The following is a 26,557-nucleotide window of genomic DNA, read 5'->3' on the forward strand; positions in this document are numbered from 1 at the left end:
CAGGAGTGCTAGTTCTGCGAGCTTCGCAGGAGAGCTTCTGTAAAGTTTGGAAGGTAGGAGACGAGGTACTGGCAGAAGTACAGCTGAGAGGACGGGCCGTGAGTCGTGCTTGGGTAACTCAGTTGGTAGAGCACTTGCCCGCAAAAGGCGAAGTCCCGAGTTCGATTCTCGGTCCGGCACACAGTTTTAATCTTCCAGGAAGTTTCATCATTCTTCTTGTTTAACTACTTTATCCTATCGACGAAATTTTTAGTTAAATAGTGGCTAAAAGTCTAGTTAAGAAATTACATTTGTCATAAAATACCAATATCGATTAAAGAGTCAGTGGGTACGAAAAAGAAAACTCCCCATCGCACCCCACCCCCTCATATTTAGTGATAAGATGGCGCAGTAGACAGCCCGTAAAAAACTGGGCACAGATGAAGCATGAAAACAGGAAGAAGATTTACAGTACTGTGAAAAAAAGCAAAGTAGAAACAGTGAACGGTGCAGCAATATACGACACACAGGCGCCGAAATGGCGTCGTGTGTATGTGGTCAGGGCTTTGGACTGCCAAGAGGGAGGAGCTGTGTTCAAAACTCGCTCGTACCACACTTTTTCTTTTTCTTTTTTTTTTTTTTTTCGCGACACTATGAACTCTCCGTCCGGTCACGGAAATGCAAATTCTCTTTCCGTAGTCTTGGTAGTTGCCATACCACACGTAGTTTATACAGGGAGTTACGAAAAGGTACGGCCAAACTTTCAGGAAACATTCCTCACACACAAAGAAAGAAAATTTGTTATGTGGACATGTGTCCGGAAACGCTTAATTTCCATGTTAGAGCTCATTTCATTACTTCTCTTCAAATCACATTAATCATGGAATGGAAACACACAGCAACAGAACGTACCAGCGTGACTTCAAACACTTTGTTACAGGAAATGTTCAAAATGTCCTCCGTTAGCGAGGATACATGCATCCACCCTCCGTCGCATGGAATCCCTGACGCGCTGATGCAGCCCTGGAGAATGGCGTATTGTATCACAGCCGTCCACAATACGAGCACGAAGAGTCTCTACATTTGGTACAGGGTTTGAGTAGACAAGAGCTTTCAAATGCCCCCATAAATGATAGTCAACAGGGTTTAGGTCAGGAGAGCGTGCAGGCCATGGAATTGGTCCGCCTCTACCAATCCATCGGTCACCGAATCTGTTGTTGAGAAGCGTACGACTACTTCGACTGAAATGTGCAGGAGCTCCGTCGTGCATGAACCACATGTTGTGCCGTACTTGTACAGGCACATGTTGTAGCAGCACAGGTAGAGTATCCCCTATGAAATCATGATAACGTGCTCCATTGAGCGTGGGTGGAAGAACATACTGACGAAACTAAAATGAGCTCTAACATGGAAATTAAGCTGTTCAGATTGCAGCCGCTAAGCCCTTTCACATTTGCCCAGTGACAGAAACTATCTGCCAAGCAGCAAATTTTTGAACATAACCTAAAATCATTTTTCTTGAATGAGATTTTCATCCTGCAGCGGAGTGTGCGCTGATATGAAACTTCCTGGCAGATTAAAACTGTGGGCCAGATCGAGACTCGGACTTGGGACCTTTGCCTTTCGCGGGCAACTGCCCTAGCAACTGAGCTACCCAAGCACGATTCACGCCCTGTCCTCACAGCTTTACTTCTACCAGTACCTCGTCTCCTACCTTCCAAACTTTACAGAAGCTCTCCTGCGAACCTTGCAGAACAAGCACTCCTTAAAGAAAGGATATTGCGGAGACATGGCTTAGCCACAGCCTGGGGGATGGATGTTTCCAGAATGATATTGCTTGGGTAGCTCAGCCGGTAGAGCACTTGCCCGCGAAAGGCAAAGGTCTCGAGTTCCAGTCTCGGTCCGGCACACAGTTTTAATCTGCCAGGAAGTTTCATATCAGCGCACACTCCGCTGCAGAGTGAAAATCTCATTCTGGAAACATCTCCCAGGCTGTGGCTAAGCCATGTCTCCGCAATATCCTTTCTTTCAGGAGTGCTAGTTCTTCAAGGTTCGCAGGAGAGCTTCTGTAAAGTTTGGAAGGTAGGAGACGAGGTAGTGGCAGAAGTAAAGCTGAGAGGAGGGGGCGTGAGTCGTGCTTGGGTAGCTCAGTTGGTAGAGCACTTGCCCGCAAAAGGCAAAGGTCCCGACTTCGAGTCTCGGTCCGGCACACAGTTTTAATCTTCCTGGAAGTTTCATCATTCTTCTTGTTTAACTATTTTTGTCCTATCGACGAATTTTTAGTTAAAAGTGGTAAAACGTCTAGTTAAAGAAAACATTTTTGTCACTAAATACCAATACCGATGAAATAGTCAGTGGGTACTTATAGGAAAACTCCCCATCGCACCCCACCCCCTCATAGTTAGTGATAAGATGGCGCAGTGGACAGCCCGTCAAAATCTGGGCACAGATGAAGCATGAAAACAGGAAGAAGGTTTACTGTACTGTGAAAAAAAAAGCAAAATAGAAACAGTGAACGGTGCAGAAATATACGGCACACAGTCGCAGAAATGGCGTCGTGGGTATGTGGTCATGGCGTTGGACTGTCAAGAGGGGGAACTGTGTTCTAAACTCTCTCGTACCTTTTTTTTCTATTTTTTAACGACATTATGAGCTGTCCGTCCGGTCACGGGAATGCTTAATCTCTTTCTGTAGTCTTGGTAGTTGCCATACTATACATAGCTTATAGAACATGAGTCATGTGGTAAGAATATGTTACCGTCGCAAGTAAATGTGATGAATAGTGAGGGCAGGCGATATACCAAAAAAATGGATCAGATGGCTCTGAGCACTATGGGACTTAACATCTGTGGTCGTCAGTCCCCTAGAACTTAGAACTATTTAAACCTAACTAACCTAAGGACATCACACACATCCATGCCCGAGGCAGGATTCGAACCTGCGACCGTAGCAGTCGCGCGGTACCGGACTGCGCGCCTAGAACCGCTAGACCACCGCGGCCGGCTGCGAGATACCACACAGACATCTCACAGAAATGAAAACAGCAAACAACACGGATGCGAACTACGTTACAACAAAGGAATTCAAGAGTCAATACTTCCTAAACGGAACGCAACTTTAGAAACGTTAAAAACAAATGTTTTGACAGAGCACAGAGAAACCGTGTTATTGTGAAACTGTTGCGTTCATTTGCAGCAGCTTATGTGACAATCTATTATGTTTTCATAATTTCCTTGGGAGTGATCACAGTCACATTCATACGAACGCCTATATTGGGTGAGGAGGCATATCTCAGTCACTTACAAGTCAGACAAATTAGGTGCGTCGATAAGAGATTTGTGTCGTACGACACACGTACTGCCACCAATGCCGTGTGTGACACACCAGACGTGTTTTTCTGTGGATGATTCGGTTGACTTGTCGCCTTGTCGTCAAACTGTCATTATAGGTCCCTATCTCATACCTCTCAGCTGCAAACGGACGACACAGGCACAAATTTGAATAAAGCTAACAGCGAAAACAAGAAAAAAATTAGCTCGAGGGAGGTTTAAATACGTCTCGCCCGTTTGGCAGTCCAACACCGTAACGACTTTACCCATGAAGCCACTTCCGTTCTCTGTTTCTCTATATTGCACTTCTTCCTCCTTGAGCGTTCACTGTTTTCAACTTGCTTTTTTTCGCAGTTCAGTTCGGCTTCTTTCTGTTTTCATCCTTGACCTGTGTTTAGCTTTTGTCGGGTTGTCCACTGGACCTTCTTACCACTAAATCTGAGGGGGGGGGGGGGCGATGTGATGGGAAGTTTCCCTTGTTAGTAACCTACAAACGGCAAGATCGTAACCACTAGCTTCGCCTTCATTTCCATAAAAATCGCACAGCTTATCTACACAGCATGAAATCAACAATTAACTAACAACTGTAAATATGTAAAACAAAGGACTCCTCTTGGGATGGCTAACGCTCCTTCAGTATTACGCCAAATGAGACATGTTTTGCGCATCACACCTCAAGAAATGTGTACGCAGCGTTCGACAATTCCCGTTACAAACTTCTAGGACTTGTAGAGGGGAGTGAGTACATAATAGTTTGAACAGGAATCCATGTCCGTAAGCATACCGTTTCTCTTCTACGAAATTTTCAATTCATGTGTGTAACGCCTCCACATCTGCTGTCGATTAGAGGAAAGTCACAGAGTTGCTTGTCCTGCTATCCAATAGGGTAGGCAGGATGACGTGCGCTATGTGAGATGGCCACCTAATGTAACTTAACATCTACCTTGCTGCAAGACCCATTCAGTGCCTGTGCGTATCCAGTACAGTAAACATGGTTCGGTACACGTTTTCGGAACATGTAGACGCGTTTATTGCGTACGGCGAGGTTCGATGTAACGGGAGAGCTGCTAGTCAGCTGTATTACGAACGTTTTTCGTAACGTAGCACGCCCTCGACCAAATTTTTTTCTCAAGTTAAGCAGTGGTTCCGAGGAAAAGGTACCTTCATAGTGAGGACGTAGGAGTATGTTGCTCCATGGCAACGCCGCAGGCTCGAATTTGAGGAAGATATACTGCATCACGTTGGAGAGAACCCGTCGACGAGTACCGCGCAATTGCGTGTTAACAATTCGTAATCTTCTGGGCCTGCCACGTAAGTTTTGTATAACCACCTACTCTTCTGAGGGTAGTTGTTTAAACCACATTTATTTCTGACAATTATTAATGTAGTGTCAGAACATAAAGGATCACACAACTGTTACTACGAAAATAACAACGAAACAATATGGTCAGGAAACAAGTAGACAGCGACAGAATCGACGATGTTGCACGGACGTCAGGACTTGAAAACGTGTTTACGATCATACCTGTATTATCCATTATAGTGCGTTTAAAATTAGTTGCAACTTTTGACTGACCAGAGAGGAACGTGACGCCGTTTCCCAGGCAACACCAATGGCGAGCCTGCTTTCTCTGACACGTCGCCAGCGGTCCGGCTGGTAAAGCGCCCCTGTTGCCAAACCAGGAGTAAACATTACCATGTGGTGTCACGCAGCAGATGCGTCAACGTTCGTCAGATGTTGTTTTACAGTCGTGTTTTATGGCACTGATATGTTCTGCAGTCGTAATGTATCATGAATAAGTGTTTTGTGTTTGCGTTGCATATTAACAGCGCATTACATCTGAATAAGAGATTTGCAATTAAAATGTCGTCCAGGGTCACCTTTCACCAGCTGGGAAGATACCATTGTGCTGAAAAACATTCCCCGTAATTTGACAATAGTAATGGGCAGAGCGCCATAGCACACCGTTGCGATGCATAAATTTCCAACAATGCAGTGGAAGAAAAGGGATGTTTTACTCTGGCTACAAAGAAATGTTGCATGAGATAAAGTTGAACCTAGCACGTATAAAGCGAAGTTAATAGAACTTCTAGTGCCCTACTACAACTTCATGCTACCAGGTCGGCGAACTGGCTAAACGTGAAGGGCATATTTTAATCAGGCATCCTCCTTATCATGATCATTTAAATCCGACAGAGTGCATGTGAATAGGTGAAAAGTAATGTGGCAAAACGTAACGAGAAGTGTACGTTCAGTGAGACTGAAATGCTGACAAAAGAAGCCACTGCAAGTGTTACACGACAGGACTGGTCTTGATTTGTCAGCCATACCAAGAAGGCAGTTGAGGAGACATTGACTCATGAAGGAGTGTGAAGAGTTTTGACGAATACGTAACTTCTATTGTTGCCACATTAAAATCTGCTTCTTTTGTCAAAACACAGCAAAGTTCAGAAATATTCTAACGTAGTTGAAATTGTGACAGAATCCTGAAATATTGTGTTATTAAACTAACAAGTGAATGCTAGTCAGGTCAATAGTTTATGAAACAGACCGTTCTTAGTATAGAAACAAACTTGATGCTTCTTCACTTATATCGTCACAAAACACATAGCAGTTCTAGTTTCAGCAGCTATCGAGGGCTCTCAGTAACTATGAGGGTCACTCCAAAAGAAATGCACAGTATTTTTTTAAAAACCCATTTTTTATTCTACATGTTTGGAAGTTTTACAGTGTGTAGATACGTCCTTTAGAAAGAATATTTTCATTTCTCCACATAATTTCCATCCCTCTCAACTGCCGTACGCCATCTTGGACACGGGGCCCCTATATCCGCACAGTAAAATTCTGGACCAACCTGTTGGAGCCACTGTTTGGCAGCGTGCACAAGGGAGTCATCATCTTCAAACCTTGTTCAACGAAGTGAGTCTTTCAGTTTCGCAAAGAGATAATAGTCACATGGGGGCCAGGTGAGGACTGTAAGGCGGGGTTTCAGTGTTGTCCATCCGAGTTTTGTGATCGCTTCCATGGTTGTTTGACTGACATGTGGTCGTGCATTGTTGTGCAACAGCAAAACCCTGCTTTTGCCGATGTGGTCTAACGCGACTCAGTCGAGCTTGAAGTTTCTTCAGTGTCATCACATATGCATCAGAATTTATGATGGTTCCACTTGGCACGATCTCCACAAGCAAGAGTCCTTTGGAATCGAAAAACACCGTAGCCATAACATTTCCAGCAGAAGGTGTGGTTTTGATTTTTTTTCTTGGGTGAATTTGCATGATGCCACTCCATTGACTGCCTCTTCGTCTCTGGTGAAAAATGATGGAGCCGTGTTTCATAACCCGTAACAGTTCTTCCAAGAAATTCATCTCCACCATTCTCGTACTGTCCCAGAAGTTCGCTGCATACCGTTTTTCTTGTTTCTTTGTGAGCCACTAACAACATCCTGGGAACCCAAGTGGCACAAACCTTTTTTAACGCCAACACTTTCAGTATTCTGCAAAAATTTCCTTCCCATATCCCAACGTAGCGTAACAATTTGTTCACTGTGATACGCCTGACAGCAGTCACCAATTCGTTAACTCTCTGCACATTGTCTGGAGTGTGTGCAGTACGAGGCCTGCCGCTGTGAGGACAACCCTCAATATGCCGTACCCGCTTTTATCACGTAACGTGTTTTCCCACTGACTAACTATACTGCGATCGACAGCAGCATCTCCATACACCTTTTTAAACCTCCTGTGGATGTTTCCCACTGTCTCGTTTTCTCAGCACAGGAATTCTATGACAACACGTTGCTTCTGACGAACGTCAAGTGTAGCAGCCACTTTGAAGACATGTAACGACGCCACTCACGTGAACAGGTTGAACTAAGTTGGAAAACAAGCGGGAAGGATGTATCTACACACTGTAAAAGTTTCACACATGCAGAATGAAAACTGTATTTTTACAAAAGTAGTGTGCATTTCTTTTGGAGTGACCCTCGTACATTATTTCATTGAAAAAAATCTGTAGTCGCGTGAATATCGCGGTAGATAAGGCTGTTCCGCGTATTAATCGTATGGCGAAACACTCTCGTCTTTGCGCGCTATCATTTGCCAAAATCTTGTTTAGATATCTCAAAACACTTATGAGATACGAGGCATTTGTGAATATTTCATTCGTCGTTTTCACCGACGCACGAATTCGTGACGGAGCGCATTACATACATTGCTTTTCCAGGAAGCTATCCTTCATAATTTAAATTCAATATATTGCCTACATTTAATACACAGCGAGATGCAACCTAACACTCACGAAACACAAATTCACAGCGACACCTATTTTCCACTGTAAACTAAGAATTTCTTACAGGAGTTTACCTACTACAGGTATATTACAATAACTATGACCATTAATAAAATGATAGGGGGTTCATCATCAAGCAGACGAATCAAACTGCAAGCTATGAGGGAATCAGAGTATTTTTTGCAGAATAGTTTCTCTAAAGTCGTTTTAGAAAAATCGCAGATCCCTCTGCTCGTTGTTAACCCAGTGAGGTGATCCTGCCAGGTTCCGAGCCGAGTAGGCCTGCCATTATACTGTCGCCATCTGCTGACGTGCCCATTACACGCTGGTAACTATGCTTCCCTCCACTGACTCCATACTGAACTGTCAGAAGTCGCAACTTATTTGAAGCGCACTGTGGTAACTCAAATGTCACGTAACAGACGTACCAAACTTTACAAAATCTTATATTACAGATAGCCTGATGATTGCTTGTAACCCCCCTCTTACTAATCGGCCTATCCTGCTTGCGATAAAATATATGACCATGGATCGCGTGTATGCCTAACGGATTTTTTCTAAGTGTATAAGGCTATCTTTCCCGAAGAAGTGATGCCGATAAGTAGGAGGAAAGTGTACAACCGAGCCTTCTGATGGAAGGTCTACTAAAAATAAAAGTAATTAAACCGAACAGGGCTATAATTTGGAAAATGAAAGTTATTTTGTGCATTCACTCACGAACAACGCTGGACAGAAAGGGGAACCACTGATCATGAATCCAAAAGTTACACTAATGAACGAAAGGGAAGTAATTAACAGTCGCCAGCCCACTAGGGCAGCTTACATCCAAAATCCTGTACAAGATGATGTGACGGAAAAACATGTATTATTAAACACTGATGTGGCAACTAAAGGTTGCCACGTTTTTTTCTTTGACACTAATTTTAAGTGAGTATGTAATGATAAAGAAAACTGAGAAGTCACTCTTACGTTATGTTTAGCATTAAATTTTGAAAAAGACAATCGAGTAAAGATTTGAAAATACGCAGTTAAACTGTATGTTAGTTCTGAACTTCATTACGTGAAGAATGAGTTTCAGTGACCTCAGCACAACGTCTTCAAAGAAATTTAGAAAAAAACAAGCACTTTTTACTTTGCCATTACTTATTTTGCAAATTGGATTTCATGTTATTGTGTGAACAACTGAGCCTTTTTTACTGACTTGAACAGAATTAAATACTAGACTATGTACCAAACCAAAGAGCCACATGCTCCAAGCTATATGTAAAATTGACAAAGCTTCCGCTCTCTTAATTTGTGCATTTCTTTAGATTTCGATTTTTTCCAGTGATTGATTCTCAAACTTAAAAAATGAAATTGCTTTACTTTAGTCCTATACTGAAGCCTCTGTTGTACAACAGCTTATTGAAAGTAGACTCAGGCTAAAATTCACAAAAGAGAAATTATTCATTAACAAACTGGCTGCAACTATTCAATTTGTTTCTTATCACACTCAGTTACCATATTAGGAAAAAAAGGAACAAGGATCCTGCTTGGTAACAATGGCTGGGGTCATGAGGACACAATCGCCCTGAGTTTAACTGATTATTATTTAAATAAATCTTATCAATCAAATCACATTCAGTTGTGTTTCTGGGTTAGCCGTTAATACTTTCTACCAATGAACAGTCTTACTTCAGTGCTGTGCATACGACGAAACTCAGAGCCGACGAAGAAACTGTGTTGCTGGAACTGCTGCTGTTGTTGAAGACAGTAGCATATTGAGGAGGCACAGCTAATTATAGGAACGGGCAATCGTAATTAATACAGCCTCTTCGGCCCGTCCACTGCCTGTACTCCTGCTCTAGACATCTGGCCGGCGAACATACATGATGCCGCCGAAAATGGTACTCTCTACTGCGAGAGCGTTAACACCACACTGCCGCACACTACAAGCGCTGGAACCCGTCTCCCCTCCCTCCGCGCGCTCTGCGCAAAAACCCCCTACCCTAAGATTTTACAACGCACAAGCCCTGCTATTATAGTTGCTAGTCGCTGCAAATGACAGTTCCTTTGGCTTTTTCCCAGAGCTTATCAGTTCCACAGTAAAGCACAGGTAAATACAATGAAACGTCAACAGACCTCTAACTAAATGTACACATACAGTAAGGCAATGTCCTTACTTATTAAAAGAAAGCATTTAAATAACAAATATTTACAAACAATTAAAAAAAAGTTATATATCGGTAGCAGGTGCCATGCTTCCTGCATTTTCGGTGCTATAGGCTGTATCGCTGAAATAAGCCTATTGTTCAAACAAAATAACAAAAGGGGGAAGAAAACCCATAGCAGAGTAAGTGGTTATACAAAATTTATGAACTGCATATTGGACACAGTATCGTCTGGGACTTTCTGCATGAGCAACAATTACATCCGTACAAGTTCCAAAGGATACATGCTATGGTTCTAGCAGATTTCCCACAACACGTTGGCTATTGCACGTGGTTCGTGCCACTGAATATACTCACCCCGGTTTACACGTCGAGCTTTGTTCACAAATGAACGTAAATTCACTAGGGACTGTGTTCTGAGTTCGTGAAACAATCATGTCTGGTTAGAAGAAAACCCTCGTGCCATGCATGTTCAGGGATTTACACGCCTGTTTGGTATTAACGGGTGGGCAGGTATTCTGGACGGTTATGTGATTGGGCCATACCTATGTCCTCTTAAGCTAATTGCTCCTGCATACTCGATCTTTCTGTAAAATCGAATTGGACCCGTTCCTAGAAGCCGTGCCACTGAATGTCCATCAGGACATGTGGTTTCGGGATGAGGATGCACCACATCGGTTCTCACGTGCGGTTTGGAGACATCTCAATAGACGATAGGTCGAGTTGGTCCAACGGCGTGGCCGCCGCGACCGCCTTATTAAACTCCTATGGACTACTTCTCGTGGGGTGGTATGCAAAGTTTAATTTAGGAGACACCTGTAGAGACAGGGGAAACTTCGCCGGCACGAGATCTGGCCACAGCACTAGAACCTGAATAGACATCAGATGGGATGGAGAGTGTGCACGAGAACGTGCTTCGTAGGTGCAAAGCCTGTATCAACTCTGGTGGTTTCCACATCGAGCGGCTCTTGTAATGCATCAGTACTGTTCTGTGCCTACAGTAGGCGGGGTTCGTTTGTGTTTTGGAATAATGTAAACACGTAATGTATAGGTGTTAATACAAAATAATGTGCCGAAGTAATAACTTAGTGTTTCGTTTCGAATTGCTACCTAATAATTGTACTGCGTCACGCCTAATTCAATTCCTCAAGCAAAAATTGATTAGTTAAACATCTGAATCCAAACCGTCGTAGAACAGACACGGTATGTTCCCGAACGTGGGTTACTATCATGTACTCACTCCTCTCTAGCAGTACTGAAAGTCTGCAACGGGGGTCTCTGATCACCTTGTCTATTTGACAAGAGGTGTCGGATCTCTGTTACCTTGCCGTTTTGCTTGTGGCAGACAAGCAGTCATAAGAACTAACATTAGATGAGTTATTTGTACAATTTCATAGTGACAGCACTGTATTTCCCTATGCTCCTTTAGTTAGGGTGGCTTCCCCGTCCTTCTAAATATGGATTTATGAATCTTGCCAACACCAGAGAAATACCTACGTAAATAATGTCGGCACGCTCCTCAGTTCCAGAAGTTGCACAAAAAAGTAGATTTTCATGAATGACATACGAGGTGCTGTTACAAACATACGGTGTTCACATTTACCATTATCTATGGATTTATTATTGGCGGCAATTAAAGAAACGATTATAAGGTTACAGTATTTACTAGTCATCAAACGTTAACGAAACTCAAGTCGCCAGATCCCGGAAAAGTTACACATGAAAGTTACACATGAATATACGACGGTCACTCCAAAAGAAATACACACTATTGTTATTTAAATCCATCTTTTATTCCACATGTTTGAAAGTTTTGCAGTTTGTAGATACATCCTTTAGGAACAATATTTCCATTTCTCCACATAATTGCTATCCCTCTCAACTGCCTTACACCATCTTGGAACCACCGCCTGTATACCCGCTCGGTAAAATTCTGGACCGACCTGTTGGAGCCACTGTTTGGCAGCGTGCACAAGGGAGTCATAATCTACAAACCTTGTTCTACTAAGAGAGTCTTTCAGTTTCCCAAAGAGATGATAGTCACATGGAGCCAGGTCAGGACTGTAAGGCGGGTGTTTCAGTGTTGTCCATACTAGTTTTGTGATCGCTTCCATGGTTTTTTGACTGACATGTTGCCATGCATTGTCGTGCAACAGCAAACATCCTGCTTTTGCCGATGTGGTCGAACATGACTCAGTCGAGCTTGAAGTTTCTTCAGTGTCGTCACATATGTGTCAGAATTTATAGTGTTTCCACTTGGCATGATGTTCACAAGCAAGGGTCCTTCGGTATCGAAAAACACCGTAGCCATAACTTTTCCAGCAGAAGGTGTGGTTTTGAATGTTTTTTTCTTGGGTGAATTTGCATGATGCCACTCCATTGATTGCCTCTTCGTCTCTGGTGAAAAATGATGGAGTCATGTTTCATCACCTGTCACAATTCTTCCAAGAAATTCATCTCCACCATTCTCGTACTGTTCCAAAAGTTCGCTGCATACCGTTATTCTTGAGCCACTGTCAACATCCTGGGAACCCACCTGACACAAACCTTTCTTATCGCTAACACTTTCAGTATTCTGCAAATACTTCCTTCCCCTATCCCAACGTAGCGTGACAATTCGTTCACTGAGATGTGTCTGTCAGCAGTCACCAATTCGTAAACTCTCTGCACATTGTCTGGAGTGTGTGCAGTACGAGGCCTGCCGCTGTGAGGACAATCCTCAGTATTGCTGTACCCGCTTTCATCACGTAACCTGCTTGCCCACCGTCTAACTGTACTGCGATCGACAGCAGCATCTCCATACACCTTTTCAAACCTCCTGTGGATGTTTCCCACTGTCTCGTTTTCTCAGCACAGGAATTCTATGACAGCACGTTGCTTCTGACGAACTTCAAGTGTAGCAGCCATCTTGAAGACATGCTGTGACAGCGCCACTAACGCGAACAGGTTGAACTAACTTTGAAAACAAGCGGGAAGGATGTATCTACTCACTGTAAAACTTTCACACATGCAGAATGAAAACTGTATTTTTACAAAAATAGTGTGCATTTATTTTGGAGTGACCCTCGTAAGTGAACTAAAAGGAATCGACAGCTGAATTTCCAGAAGTTCAGCCACTGCGTTCAGTCCCTAGCAGGGTTTTCCGCACGACGCAGACAACGGTAGCACAGATATCACGAGGAAATATTTGACAGGCAGACACCTGTCCTCTGGCAGTGCTGATGAAGTGAAAGCCGCGTGGGAATACGGCAGGGCAATACGCCGAATTTAGTGGCTTTCATGGGAGTAGAGTTATGTCTTAACCACAGTCCAGCAGCAATGGCGGTGAGCAGATGGTGGCGTAGCACAGGTTGCGACGATCTGCTAATGCTGGCTGTGCAAAGAGAACTTACTACCTCCCGCTCTGCGGTCTGTTGAATTGTGACTGCATGGATCAGCGTGCACTTGACATAGTTATCGCTGCTTGTGGCGGAGTCGCTAAATGTACGATGTCTCTCCCTTCGAAATGTCTTCAAGACACGCTCGGGGTCGTTGTACAGACCATCACTAATGTTGTCGCTACAGTAATTACAGCCAAAATACGGGAGACTCTGGAACGAATTGGAGCGTGGGCGTTAAGAGGATAGGGCACGATTGTTAGAATGGGAGTAGATCGAGAAATCTGACGAACGTGAACGACACCAGAAGCGCAATAATCTCAGATTGTTCGGGTATCCTGAGAAGAACAGAGACAATACCGACGATTAGTGATGAGTGTGGCCGAAAAGAGGTTAGACATAGACAGAAGTTATACGGCGGGATGTAAGACGCCGCTATCTTCAAATTCTAGACGCACAACAGTGGAGTTTGTGTCGTAGAGGAAAGGAACTCAGATACTGAGAGCGAAGACGAAACTCGCGAAGATAGGTGTGACAGCAGGCAATCATCTCACTTCTGAAAGACTAACGATTTGAGCTACATAATGTGTGGACAAATGATGGCAGGGTAGTGGTGAGGACCGAGAGTGGGGAAAGATCAGTATGCAATTCAGATGAACTCGCATACCTGTTCTTTAGGGGCTAAAAGCATGCCAACACTTGCTGCTTACAGTTCGTGTGTTTGCCTGTTATTATCACCTGTTTGTTTAAGTTTGCTGACAGTACTAATTATATTTTTTCCTGTTCAATTTTCATACTTTCAATACAAATATAGTGCGTTGTCTCACCACAATTTTACTGTTATCCCAGGGGTCAGATCCAGGTGACGAATTTACCGCCTTGCTTCGACTTTTTACTGTTGCTATTCATCATTAGAATCATAATAATACGTTCTGTTTTTATTGCGACTCTGTTGTTTTCTTTACTGTTTTCCACAGATTATTCTACCTCTGTTTAGCGAGTTTCTTCTCCTATCTACAGTTGGCTGTTCAGACACTGGTGAAAAACCTGCTGGCCTTGGTCACAGTACATCCCCCCTCCTTGAAGATACCTGCCACTTTTCACTTTATGAAATTCCACTCCCCTTCCACTGAGCGCTGCGTTCTACTTTTTTCCCCACCCTCATAGCCTCACAGTCGCTAAGGTGTGACACTGACAGCCTTGGGGCCTTTGGACCCTTGCACACTAAATTACATATTGCCAACTAAAATGTCGAGTCTCTTCCAGCTGATCTCGACGAATTCCGTCATATATGTCAAGTTATAGATATCCACGTAATACTTCTGCCGGACAACTGGCTAAAACCAAGTATTCTCACAATTTCTGTGAATCTAGATAAGTAGGTCTTTCTAAGACACGACAGACGTTATCGACGAGGTGTGGAGTAGGGGTGTGCACACACTCTGATTTATCACGTATTGCACTACACACATCAAACATTAATGAAGATAAATGAGAGGAATATATGTTCATAGAGATCAATTCTCTTAACAAAAAATGCCTGATGTATATCCTCTACAAATCTTCCAAAGTAGGCAGGTTTGCATGCTTCGAATCTGCTCTTTCAAGCCTCAAATATACGTACGAGCATTTGATTATAGCTTTTAATGCTAACATAAATTTCCTGTACAATAGTCCAAAAAATGGTTCAAATGGGTCTGAGCACTATGCGACTTAACTTCTGAGGTCATCAGTCGCCTAGAACTTAGAACTAATTAAACCTAACTAACCCAAGGACATCACACACATCAATGCCCGAGGCAGGATTCAAACCTGCGACCGTAGCGGTCGCTTGGTTCCAGACTGTAGCGCCTACAGTAGTCCAGACAGCGCGAAATTTAAGCGAATGCTTTCTTCTTCGAAAGGGGCGCTACTTCAGCTTCCCCGTGTCCATCATGCGAGCAGTACTCACACTCTCATAGATACAATTCCAACGAAATCCGCAGACAGAGTCATTCGTTCCTCTTAAATATCTGCACCTGGCACGTGGGGCCACTATATAATTTCAATGACTTACCCACTAGGATGTCCTATAAATAAACCAGAACTGATTACTCACAGAAACTTAAAGACACTGCCCTTGTAACATAACCAAAACGGCCTTACTGTGCTGGTACTGCGAACGGCTGATAGCAAGGGGCAACTACGGCCGTAATTTTTCCCGAGGGCATGCAGCTTTACTGTATGGTTAAATGATGATGGCGTCCTCTTGGGTAAAATATTCTGGAGGTAAAATAGTCCCCCATTCGGACCTCCGGGCGGGGACTACTCAGGAGGACATCGTTATCAGGAGAAAGAAAACTGGCGTTCTACGGATCGGAGCGTGGAATGTCAGATCCCTTAATCGAGCAGGTAGGTTAGGAAATTTAAAACGGGAAAAGGATAGGTTAAAATTGGATATAGTGGGAATTAGTGAAGTTCAGTGGCAGGAGGAACAAGACTTTTGGTCAGGCTAATGCAGGGTTACAAATATAAAATCAAATAGGGGTAATGCAGGAGTAGGTTTAATAATGAATAAAAAAAATAGGAGTGCGGGTAAGCTACTACAAACAACATAGTGAACGCATTATTGTGGCCAAGATAGACACGAAGACCACGCCTACCACAGTAGTACAAGTTTATATGCCAACTAGCTCTGCAGATGACGAAGAAATTGAAGAAATGTATGATGAAATGAAAGAAATTATTCAGATAGTGAAGGGAGACGAAAATTTAATAGTCATGAGTGACTGGAATTCGGTAGTAGGAAAAGGGAGAGAAGGAAATTTAGTAGGTGAATGTGGATTGGGTTCAAAATGGTTCAAATGGCTCTGAGCACTATGGGACTTAACTTCTGAGGTCATCAGTCCCCTAGAACTTAGAACTACTTAAACTTAACTAACCTAAGGACATCACACACATCCATGCCCAAGGCAGGATTCGAACCTGCGACCGTAGGGGTCGCGCGGTTCCAGACGGTAGCGCCTAGAACGGCTCGGCCACTACGGCCGGCAATATGGATTTGGGGGAAGAAATGAAAGAGGAAGCCGCCTGGTAGAATTTTGCACAGAGCACAACTTAATCATAGCTAACACTGGGTTCAAGAATCATAAAAGAAGGTTGTATACATGGAAGAAGCCTGGAGATACTGACAGGTTTCAGATAGATTATATAATGGTAAGACAGAGATTTAGGAACCAGGTTTTAAATTGTAAGACATTTCCAGATGTGGACTCTGACCACCATCTATTGGTTATGAACTGTAGATTAAAACTGAAGAAACTGCAAAAAGGTGGGAATTTAAGGAGATGGGACCTGGATAAACCGAAAGAACCAGAGGTTGTACAGAGTTTCAAGGAGAGCATAAGGAAACAATTGGCAGGAATGCGGGAAAGAAATACAGTAGAAGAAGAATGGGTAGCTTTGAGGGATGAAGTAGTGAAGGCAGCAGAGGATAAAGTAGGTAAAAATACGAGGGCTGCTAGAAATCCTTGGGTAACAGAAGAAATATTGAACTTAATTGATGAAAGGAGAAAATATAAAAATGCAGTAAATGAAGCAGGCAAAAAGGAATACAAACGTCTAAAAAATGAGATCGACAGGCAGTTCAAAATAGCTAAGCAGGGATGGCTAGAGGACAAATTTAAGGATGTAGAGGCTTGTCTCACCAGGGGTAAGATATATACTGCCTACAGGAAAATTAAGGAGACCTTTGGAAAAAAGAGAACCACTTGTATGAGTATCAAGAGTTCAGATGGAAACCCCAGTTCTAAGCAAAGAACGGAAAGCAGAAAGGTGGAAGGAGTATATAGAAGGTCTATACAAGGGCGCTGTACTTGAGGACAATATTATGGAAATGGAAGAGGATGTAGATATGATACTGCATGAAGAGTTCGACAGAGCACTGAAAGACCTGAGTCGAAACGAGGCCCCGGGAGTAGACAACATCCCATTAGAACTACTGACAGCCTTGGGAGAGCCAGTCCTGACAAAACTCTGCGATCTGGTAAGCAAGAAATATGAGACAGGCGAAATACCCTCAGGCTTAAAGAAGAATATAATAATTCCAATCCCAAAGAAAGCAGGTGTTGACAGATGTGAAAATTATCGAACTATCAGTTTAATAAGTCACGGCTGCGAAACACTAACGCGAATTCTTTTTTCAGACGAATGGAAAAACCTGGTAGAAGCCGACCTCGGGGAAGATCAGTTCGGATTCCATAGAAATATTGGAACACGTGAGGCTATACTGACCTTACGACTTATCTTAATCTTAGCTAGATTAAGGAAGGGCAAACCTACGTTTCTAGCATTTGTAGACTTAGAAAAAGCTTTTGACAATGTTGACTGGAATACTCTGTTTCAAATTCTGAAGGTGGTAGGGGTAAAATACAGGGAGCGAAAGGCTATTTTCAACTTGTACAGAAACCAGATGGCAGTTATAAGAGTCGAGGGACATGAAAGGGAAGCAGTGGTTGGGAAGGGAGTGAGACAGGGTTGTAGCCTCTCCCCGATGTTATTCAATCTGTATATTGAGCAAGCAATGAAGGAAACAAAAGAAAAATTCGGAGTAGCTATTAAAATCCATAGAGAAGAAGTAAAAACTTTTAAGTTTGCCGATGACATTGTAATTCTGTCAGAGACAGCAGAGGACTTGGAAGAGCAGTTGAACGGAATGGACAGTGTCTTGAAAGGAGGATATAAGATGAACATCAACAAAAGCAAAACGAGGATAATGGAATGTAGTCGAATTAAGTCGGGTGATTCTGAGGGATTTAGATTAGGAAATGAGGCACTTCAAGTAGTAAAGGAGATCTGCTATTTGGGGAGCAAAATAACTGTTGATGGTCAAAGTAGAGAGGATATAAAATGTAGACTGGCAATGGCAAGGAAAGCGTTTCTGAAGAAGAGTATAGATTTAAGTGTCAGGAAGTCGTTTCTGAAAGTATTTGTATGGAATGTAGCCATGTATGGAAGTGAAACATGGACGATAAATAGTTTGGACAAGAAGAGAATAGAAGCTTTTGAAATGTGGTGCTACAGAAGAATGCTGAAGATTAGATGGGTAGATCACATAACTAATGAGGAGGTGTTGAATAGGATTGGGGAGAAGAGAAGTTTGCGGCACAACTTGACTAGAAGAAGGGATCGGTTGGTAGGACATGTTCTGAGACATCAAGGGATCACCAAGTTAGTATTGGAGGGCAGCGTGGAGGGTAAAAATCTTTCTGGGAGACCAAGAGATGAATACACTAAGCAGATTCAGAAGGATGTAGGTTGCAGTAGTTGCAGTAGTAAGGGGAGATGAAGAAGCTTGCACAGGATAGAGTAGCATGTAGAGCTGCATCAAACCAGTCTCAGGACTGAAGACCGAAACAACAACAACAAACACATTATTTTATTTGAACTAGCAGCTGAGGCGTAGGAAATACTTTGGAGGACGTCTTCTATTCCATTCTCCGACATGAACAAAACAATTCATAGGTTTACTAATAAATCTACTCAACTAAATGACATATATGCCCCCCTAAAGACCGGAAAAGTAAGAAGGAAACCTGTGTCTTGGTTAAGTATAAACCAAAACAGCTCATGAATCTCAAAGACCCTGCATATTGGGCAGACAAATTACGTCCCCTGAAAATCGTATTACCTACAAGCAAAAGCGGGACATAGACTATGACAAATGCAAAAGTCAGGCATGTGCATACATTAACCGACAACAGCTGCCCTGAATAGCTTGGTATACCCAAAAGTAAAGCTGCAGCTGAACCCATTGTCTCCCCTGATGAATAGAACGAGTACTTCAGATTACCTACATCTACAATGGAATCCCAAAACGAAACAGACTCATTGATTGGTTCAACGGGGCAAACGAGTGTACCCACGAGAAGTTCGATCTAAAGCACGTTACTTCCTGTAGTAGTAGTAGTTGTTGTTATGGTCTTCAGTCTAAAGACTGGTTTGATGCAGCTCTTCATGCTATTGTATCCTGTGCAAGCCTCTTTATCTCTGAGTAACTACTCCAACCTACATGCTTCTGGATCTGTCTAGTGTATTCATTTCTTGGTCTCCTTCTACGATTTTTACAATCCACGCTTCCCTCCAGTACTGAATGGCGATCCCTTGATGCCACAGAGCGTGCACTACCAACCGATGCCTTCTTCTAGTCAAGTTGTGCCACAAATTTCTCTTCTCCCCAATTCTATTCAGTAGTTCCTCATTTTATTGTGATCTACCCATCCAATCTTCTGCATTCTTCTGTAGCACGACATTTCTAAAGCTTCTATTCACTTCTTTTCTAAACTGTTTTTCGTCCACGTTTCACTTCCACACGTGGCTACACCTCAACAAATACTTTCAGAAAAGACTTCCTGACAGTTAAACCTATACTCGATGTTAACACATTTCGCTTCTTCAGCGACGCTTTCCTTGCCATCGTCAATTTACATTCCCTCTCTACTTCAACCATCCTTAGTTATTAAGCTGCCTAAATAGCAAAACTCATCTAATACTTAAAGTGTCTCATTTCCTTATCTAATTCCCTCACATCGCAAGATTTAATTCTACTACATTCCATTATCCTCGTTTTGCTTTTGTTGATGTTCATCTTATAACCTGCTTTCAAGAGACTGTCCATTACGTTCAACTGTTCTTCCATATTCATTGCTGTCTCTGACAGAATTATAATATCAATTTTTTTTAAATTCCTGTCTTTGATCACAATATAAATATCAAAGACTGGAATAAAAGAATAGTTGACAGTATTTTATCACTGTTCACATTCGCGATTTGTCGCAACAGGTGGAATTACAACGTCATTGGCAAACCTCAAGGTTTTTATTTTTTCTCTCTGGATTTTGATTCCTACTCCAAATTTTTCTTTGGTTTCCTTTACTGCTTGTTCAACGTAGAGATTGAATAAAACAGGGGATACGTTAAACCCTGTCTCACTGCCTTCTCAACCACTGTTTCCCTTTGGTGTACCTCGACTCTTATAACTGCCTTCAGGTTTTTGTACAAATTGTAAATAGCCTTTCGTTCCCTGTTTTTTTCACCCCGGCTACCTTCAGAATTTGAAAGAAATTATTCCAGTCAACGTTGTCAAAAGCTTTCTCTAAGTCTACAAATGCTGTAAAGGTAGTTTGCCTTTTCTTAACCTAGCTTCTAAGATAAGTTGTAGGGTCAGTATTGCCTCGCGTGGTCTTACATTTCTATTTAATCCAAACTGATCTTCCCCGAGGTCGGCTTCCACCAGTTTCCCCATTCGTCTGTAAGGAATTCGTGTTAGTATTTTGCATCCGTGACTTATTAAACTGATAGTTAGGTAACTCTCACACCCGTAACCAACTGATTTGTTTGGAACTGGAATTATTATATTCTTCTTGAAGAGTGAGGGTATTTCGTGTTTTTCATACATCTTGCCCACCAGATGGAAGAGATAGGTGATGGCTGTCTCTCCCAAGGCTGTCAAAAGTTCTAACGGAACGCCATCTACTCCCAGAGCGTTGTTTCTTCTTGGGTCTTTCAGTGCTCTGTCAAATTCTTCTCACAGTCTAATATCCCCCATCTCATCTTCATCTACGTCCTCTTCTATTTCCATAATACTGCTCTCAAGTACATCGCCCTTGTATAGACCCTCTATATGCCCCTTCCAACTTTCGGCTTTCTCCTCTTTGCTCAGGACTGGTTTACCATCTGAGCTCTTGATATTTATACAGGTGGTTCACTTTTCTCCAAAGGTGTCTAATTTTTCTGTAGGTGGCGTCTGTTTTGCTCCTAGTGATATATGCTACTACATCATTACATTTGTCCTCTAGCCATTAGGCTTAGCCTATTTGCACTTCTTGTCGACATCATTTTTGAGACTTTTTTTATTCCTTTTCAGCTGCTTCATTTACTGCATGTTTATATTTTCTACTTTCATCAGTTCAATTCCCTGCATCTAACTATTTTCTCTAAAACACGTAACGCAATTTACTATCTGACATTTACTGCACAGTCCTGACGGCACCACTACATGGACTACTCCTGTCGGCATAGACTAACCGTTTTACGTCCGTGCGTCCACCCTTCAACACTCGACATGCTTCTCAGGGGAAAAGAAGCATTAAATGACTTGCTCTTGTCACATGTACTTCGAGGTACTGACCAACCTAAAACATACTACACCTACAAGGATACTCAGGAAGCCATCATACAGCGGAGGACACCCTGCACCACTACGAGTCACATCCCTTCCTGTTCTACACGGTAACAGAGCGAAGGAAAAACAATTGTCTATATGGCTCGATATGTTCCCTAGTACCTCATATATTATATTTATGGTTCTTACGCGCAATGTATTTTAGCGGCAGTCAGCTTCAATCGCCAGTTCTCCAAATTTTCTCGGTAGTATTCGAATTCGTCTTCCCTCCAGGGACTGCCAATTGAGCCTCCAAGCATCTCTGTAACACTTACGTCTTGTTCGAACCTACCGGTAACTAATTCAGCAGCTTGCTTCTCAATTGTTTCGATGTCCTCATTCAATCCAACCTGGTGCGGACCCCAGACACCGGAATATTGCTCAAGCATAGGTCGCACCAGCGTCCTATATGGTGCCTTCTTTACAGATGAACCACATTTTCCTAAAATTCTCCCAATAAACCGAAGTCGACCATTCACCTCCCCTGCCACAGTTCTCACATACTCGTTCTACTTCATATGGCTTTGCAATGTTACACCCAGACACTTAAACGACGTGACTTTGTCAAGCAGGACACTAGTAGTACTGCATCCGAACATTACAGGTTTGGTCCTCCTTAGTAAGTTACATTTTTTCACGTTTAGAGTTAGTTGCCATTCATCGTATCGAATGCAAATTTTGTCTTCGTCGTCCTGCAGATCCCTACGCTCACTCAACTTTGACACCTTTGCGTACGTCGCAACGTCATGAGCAAACAACACCAAAGTGCTGCCCGCCCTCTCATCCAAATCATTTATGCATACAGAGAGCAAAAGCGATCCTATCACTCCTGGCCATACCCTTGCCTCTGATGAAAACTCGCCTTCTAGGACAACTGACTGGAATCTACAACTCAAAAAGTCTTCGAACAACTCACACGTCTGTGAACCTATTGCATATAATCAAACTTTCGTTAACTGCCGGCAATGGGGCGCCGTTGTCGAATGCTGTCCGGAAATCTACGAATACGGAATCTGCCTGTTGCATCTCATCCATAGTTCGAAGTATAATATGTAGTAAGAGGGGAAGCTGAGTTTTGCACTAGCAGTGCTTTCTAAAACCATGCTAATTGGTGGCCATAAGCTTCTCGGTGTCAAGATAGTTTATAATATTCGAACTGCCAATACTCCTAATACCTACAATTATTAATCTGCAAGTGAAGTAAATACTGATATAATCTTGTTCAGTACATTGTCCTCATCGCCAATAAAAATGTCTCCACTTATATCCTAACACTTTGGACATGTATACATATATTTAATAAAGTTAATGGGTCTACCGGATGAGATCAAGGAAGATACAAGTAAATGAAAGAAAATGTCACAAATTTCCCTTTGTACCACTATCTTCATTTTAGGAGAGTGTCAGAATTCCTAAAAGATTTTCGCCGATATTGTTCCATGTCACTGCATCTTCATCGATATAAGGGCTGTTTTTCCAGCCTCCAAACGGTAACGAAATTCGAACTACAATGAACGTCCGTTGAAGCATCGTGCAGATGCGTTGCGCGATATCTCTGGAATGCGTTAGGTCACGTCGTACTTTTCAGTCCTGAGCACCTAAAGAAGCCAACAACCAAGGAGTCTTCTGACAAGAGCGAAACGCATGTCGAATTTCGTCTGATTTCATGTAGCCCATATAACATAGCTGTTATGCGTCTCCTTCTTCATGACAGTTCTATGCCTCATAGTGCACGGCCACTGAGGACGCCCGTGTAGCGTTTTCGGTGGGAAGTATTCCAACACCCACAATGCATCCTGGACTTCATTCCCTCTGATTTTCACAGCCTCGCTCATACGAATCGCTACCAGCCTGGTTAGCCGAGAGCGCTAATGCACTGCTTCCTGGACTCGGCTAGGCGCGCCAGCCCCGGATCGAATCCGCCCGGCGGATTACCGTCGTCGGCCGGTGTGTCGGCCAGCCTGGATGTGGCTTTTAGGCGGTTTTCCACATCCCGCTAGGTGAATACCGGGCTGGTCCCCTCCTTCCGCCTCAGTTACACGAGTCGCAGACATCTGAACGCGTTCGCACTATGCCATGGATTACACTAGACACAGACAGCTGGGGTACACTAATTCCGTCCCCGGGGGTATGGGGTGGTGGCAGGAAGAACATCCGGCCACACCTTAAAAACTAACCTTGCCAAATCCGTTCTTAACTGTGCCGACCCTGCGAAACTGCGGGACAAGGCACCACCAAAAGAAAGAAAGAAAGAAAGCTCATACGAATCGCTGGCTATAAGGATAATATTTTGGCACAGACAGAAAGCAGTGGATGAGCGTAGAGAATTGGCGAAAGCACAGGCGGCCACCTTCTATGATGGGGTATTGGAACCTTGGTACTGCACCGTGACAAACGTCTAATTCACAGTGGAGGCTATGTAGAGACGTATCTGGGAGTTGTGGTTTCTATTTCGTGACCGATTCGAGGTTTAAAAAAATAGCCTTCAAGAGTGTGTATTTATTCCTTATCATAGGGTAAGCCTCCTACCTATACTAAATCCATCCCCATAGCGGTATTTTTCCCACGTATCATGTGGGAGAATCTTTGGGCGAAGCGCTATAAAGTAAGAGATAGAAACATCATTGACGATGAGAGACATTCTCAGATAACCTAACTGTTGATGAGTCTGTGTTCTCGAAGTCTTTCGATGTCCAACGCACGCCCCACGCCCTGCTGAGTGTGTATCCCTGGTCTCTGTTGAAATTGTTGTTGTTTAACCGAATCTCGGCCGCTTCATTTATAACAGAGTGCCAATATGTAGACGCATTAGCCAACACTTTTGTATTTTCGAACTGTATTTTATGTCCGTTTTCTAGGCAATGCTCCACTATGGCCGACTTGTCAAGCTCCCTTTGTTTTATATGGCGCTTGTGCTCAGTACAACACTTCGCAACCGTGAGAATTGCCTGTCCAATGTACGTGCTGCCACATTCACAGGGTACACCATACACACCGGACACTCGAAGAGCAATGTCGTCCTTAACAGGGCGCAACATATTTCGTATCTTGGGGGTGGGCCAGAACACTGGTCTTAGCCCATTTTTCTGCAGCAGACGTTCTAACTTACTGCTAGTCACTCCACAGTATGGCAGGCATACAGTTCGTTTGGCCTCTTCTTCTGATTCGCCAGGTGTCTTTGAAAGCGTTTGCGATGTCTCTTTTGCTGTATCCATTTTCCCCGAAAACACGTTTTAAGTTCTGCAATTCAGACTGTTGGTGGTCGTCGTCAGAGATAATCTTGGCTCTATGAACCAACGTGTTCAGGACAGCATTCTTGTGTACAGGGTGGTGGAAACTATTGGCGTTCAAGTACCGATCAGTGTGTGTTGGTTTCCGATACACTGAATGACCAAGCTGGCCTCCTGCCTTCCAACAATTTCAACAGAAACCAGGGATACACATTCAGCAGGGCATGGGGGCGGGCGTTGGACATCGAAAGAAAGCAGAGACAGATGCGCGAACGGGAGCGGCAGTTTCAAACGTGGCTCCTGCCCCTAGCGCCACCTGACGTCACCGGTGCTGCCACGGGCAATAATAGCTCCGCTAGCTGCCCGCGCCACATTGGATCGATCTGATTGGCTGCTGATGATGTCATCATGCCTATATAAGCGAGAGACCGTAACAGCCCCGGCAGTCAGTGAACTCCTGACGACGATGGCGGAGATGGCCATGGAAAGCTCGAGCATTTTATTCAAATTGATGCGGCTTTAAAACCGAGAACGTTTTATTCACGTTGATGAGTCTGTTCGCGAAAAGCAGAGAACCCAGGTTCGGATTCAGGTCTATGTAGTCGTCTACAAAATTTCGTCACCCAAATTCAAAATCCTCAGATGAGTGCATTTGCCTCGAAGTAACGTTGTGTGATTTACCCTGTGCGATGAGGCTGCATACCCAGTAACGAAGACTGCTCGCTGAACGTTGAGCACGTAAGTGCGGGACATTTATACAGGGTGAACCAGAATTCCGATGATCAACTTTGAGACGTTGTTCAGGGACATTGTCTGAGTATTTAAGTGTAATGGACCCCCAGAGTAATCGTATCACTATAATTTATTAGGTTTGTTCTTACCATCACTCTCGTGTGTGGAAAAACCTTCACAAAGGAGAAGTTCGTCTGCGTCCGTGGATCACCTCCAACGAGAGTGTCTGCACGTTTCAACACGGCAGGAATCACAGCTTGCGGCCGGCCGGCACGCTATCGACGAGACAGGTCTGCGCGTCCTTGCGATGATGCCAGACGCCTCGGCTAACGACTTGGCGTGCTTTTGTGCCCTTCCAGGTCTCCATAGACATTCTACAAGCGTCTGTGAATATCTGCAATGCTCTGGTTTTCGGTCAAAAGAAACTGAATGATAACTCTCGGCTTGGAACGCACCACCGGTACAGGCACAGTACGTATAGCGCTGCCATATGTCGGAACTTCATGAAACTATAGGGGCTGAAGCGAAAATGTTCCAAGATGTTCTATATCAAATTCCACAGTTTTTCAACCGTAGCTGGCAGAGACAAAAAAAAGTGTGTTGCATTACTTACTGAATGCTCCTCGTACAGATGTGGTGCGAAAGTAACCCTAGACAACCTCTGAAAATTTGTTGGTGGAATTCTGTTTCACCCTTTACACCGTATACTCATATTTTCCATTCCCTGTTTGTTTTGTTTTACAGGCCTGTGATGAATCGGACAGATGGAAGACATTACAGCGAGGACAACCGGATCCGAAACCGTTGAGAGAAGGGCAGTCAGTAGCTGATGTGGAGTTCCAGCCGCGTGAACTTTGACTTCCCTGTTTTATTTCCAAATATTCTTGCACGTGAAGTGAATAAAGCACTGAAAACAATTTATTGCGTCTTTTTAATGAGTACAGTACTCCCATTCGTATCTTTCGTTCCAAGTTCGATCCGATTAAGCCAGAGGTCTGTCTTTGTTGGTGAATAATTTACGGTACTGGAAGACCTTGACCTTATAGTAAACGTGGAACACGATTGTCTCCATACATTCTTCACTGCAGGGAACAGTAACTGACACTGTGCTGGTTAATGGGAGAAACGGATTTCAGACTTTTATTGGTCAGTTCCCTCACAGGTGCATAAATCTGGATTTAGGAACGAGGAAGTTATGACGATACGCTTAAGAACGGCAGTAACAGTAAGTACAAATCAGGACACTGTCATAAAATTTGGATACCTATTATGAAC

At 43.4% G+C, this 26,557-nt stretch overlaps 1 protein-coding gene across 1 annotated transcript in view; it reads left to right on the forward strand.

Moving 5' to 3' along the window:
- LOC124545149 overlaps positions 1–26,199 on the forward strand; it is a 149,891-nt gene extending 123,692 nt beyond the window's left edge. The window contains exon 8 of the mRNA XM_047123979.1: positions 26,027–26,199. Within this exon, the coding sequence (XP_046979935.1) occupies positions 26,027–26,034 (8 nt within the window). The 3' untranslated portion in view covers positions 26,035–26,199. The remainder of the gene's footprint in view (positions 1–26,026) is intronic.
- The last annotated feature ends 358 nt before the right edge of the window (positions 26,200–26,557 follow it).

Source organism: Schistocerca americana, chromosome 8, assembly GCF_021461395.2.
Source record: "Schistocerca americana isolate TAMUIC-IGC-003095 chromosome 8, iqSchAmer2.1, whole genome shotgun sequence".
In the NCBI taxonomy this organism is placed as follows: Eukaryota; Metazoa; Arthropoda; class Insecta; order Orthoptera; family Acrididae; genus Schistocerca; species Schistocerca americana.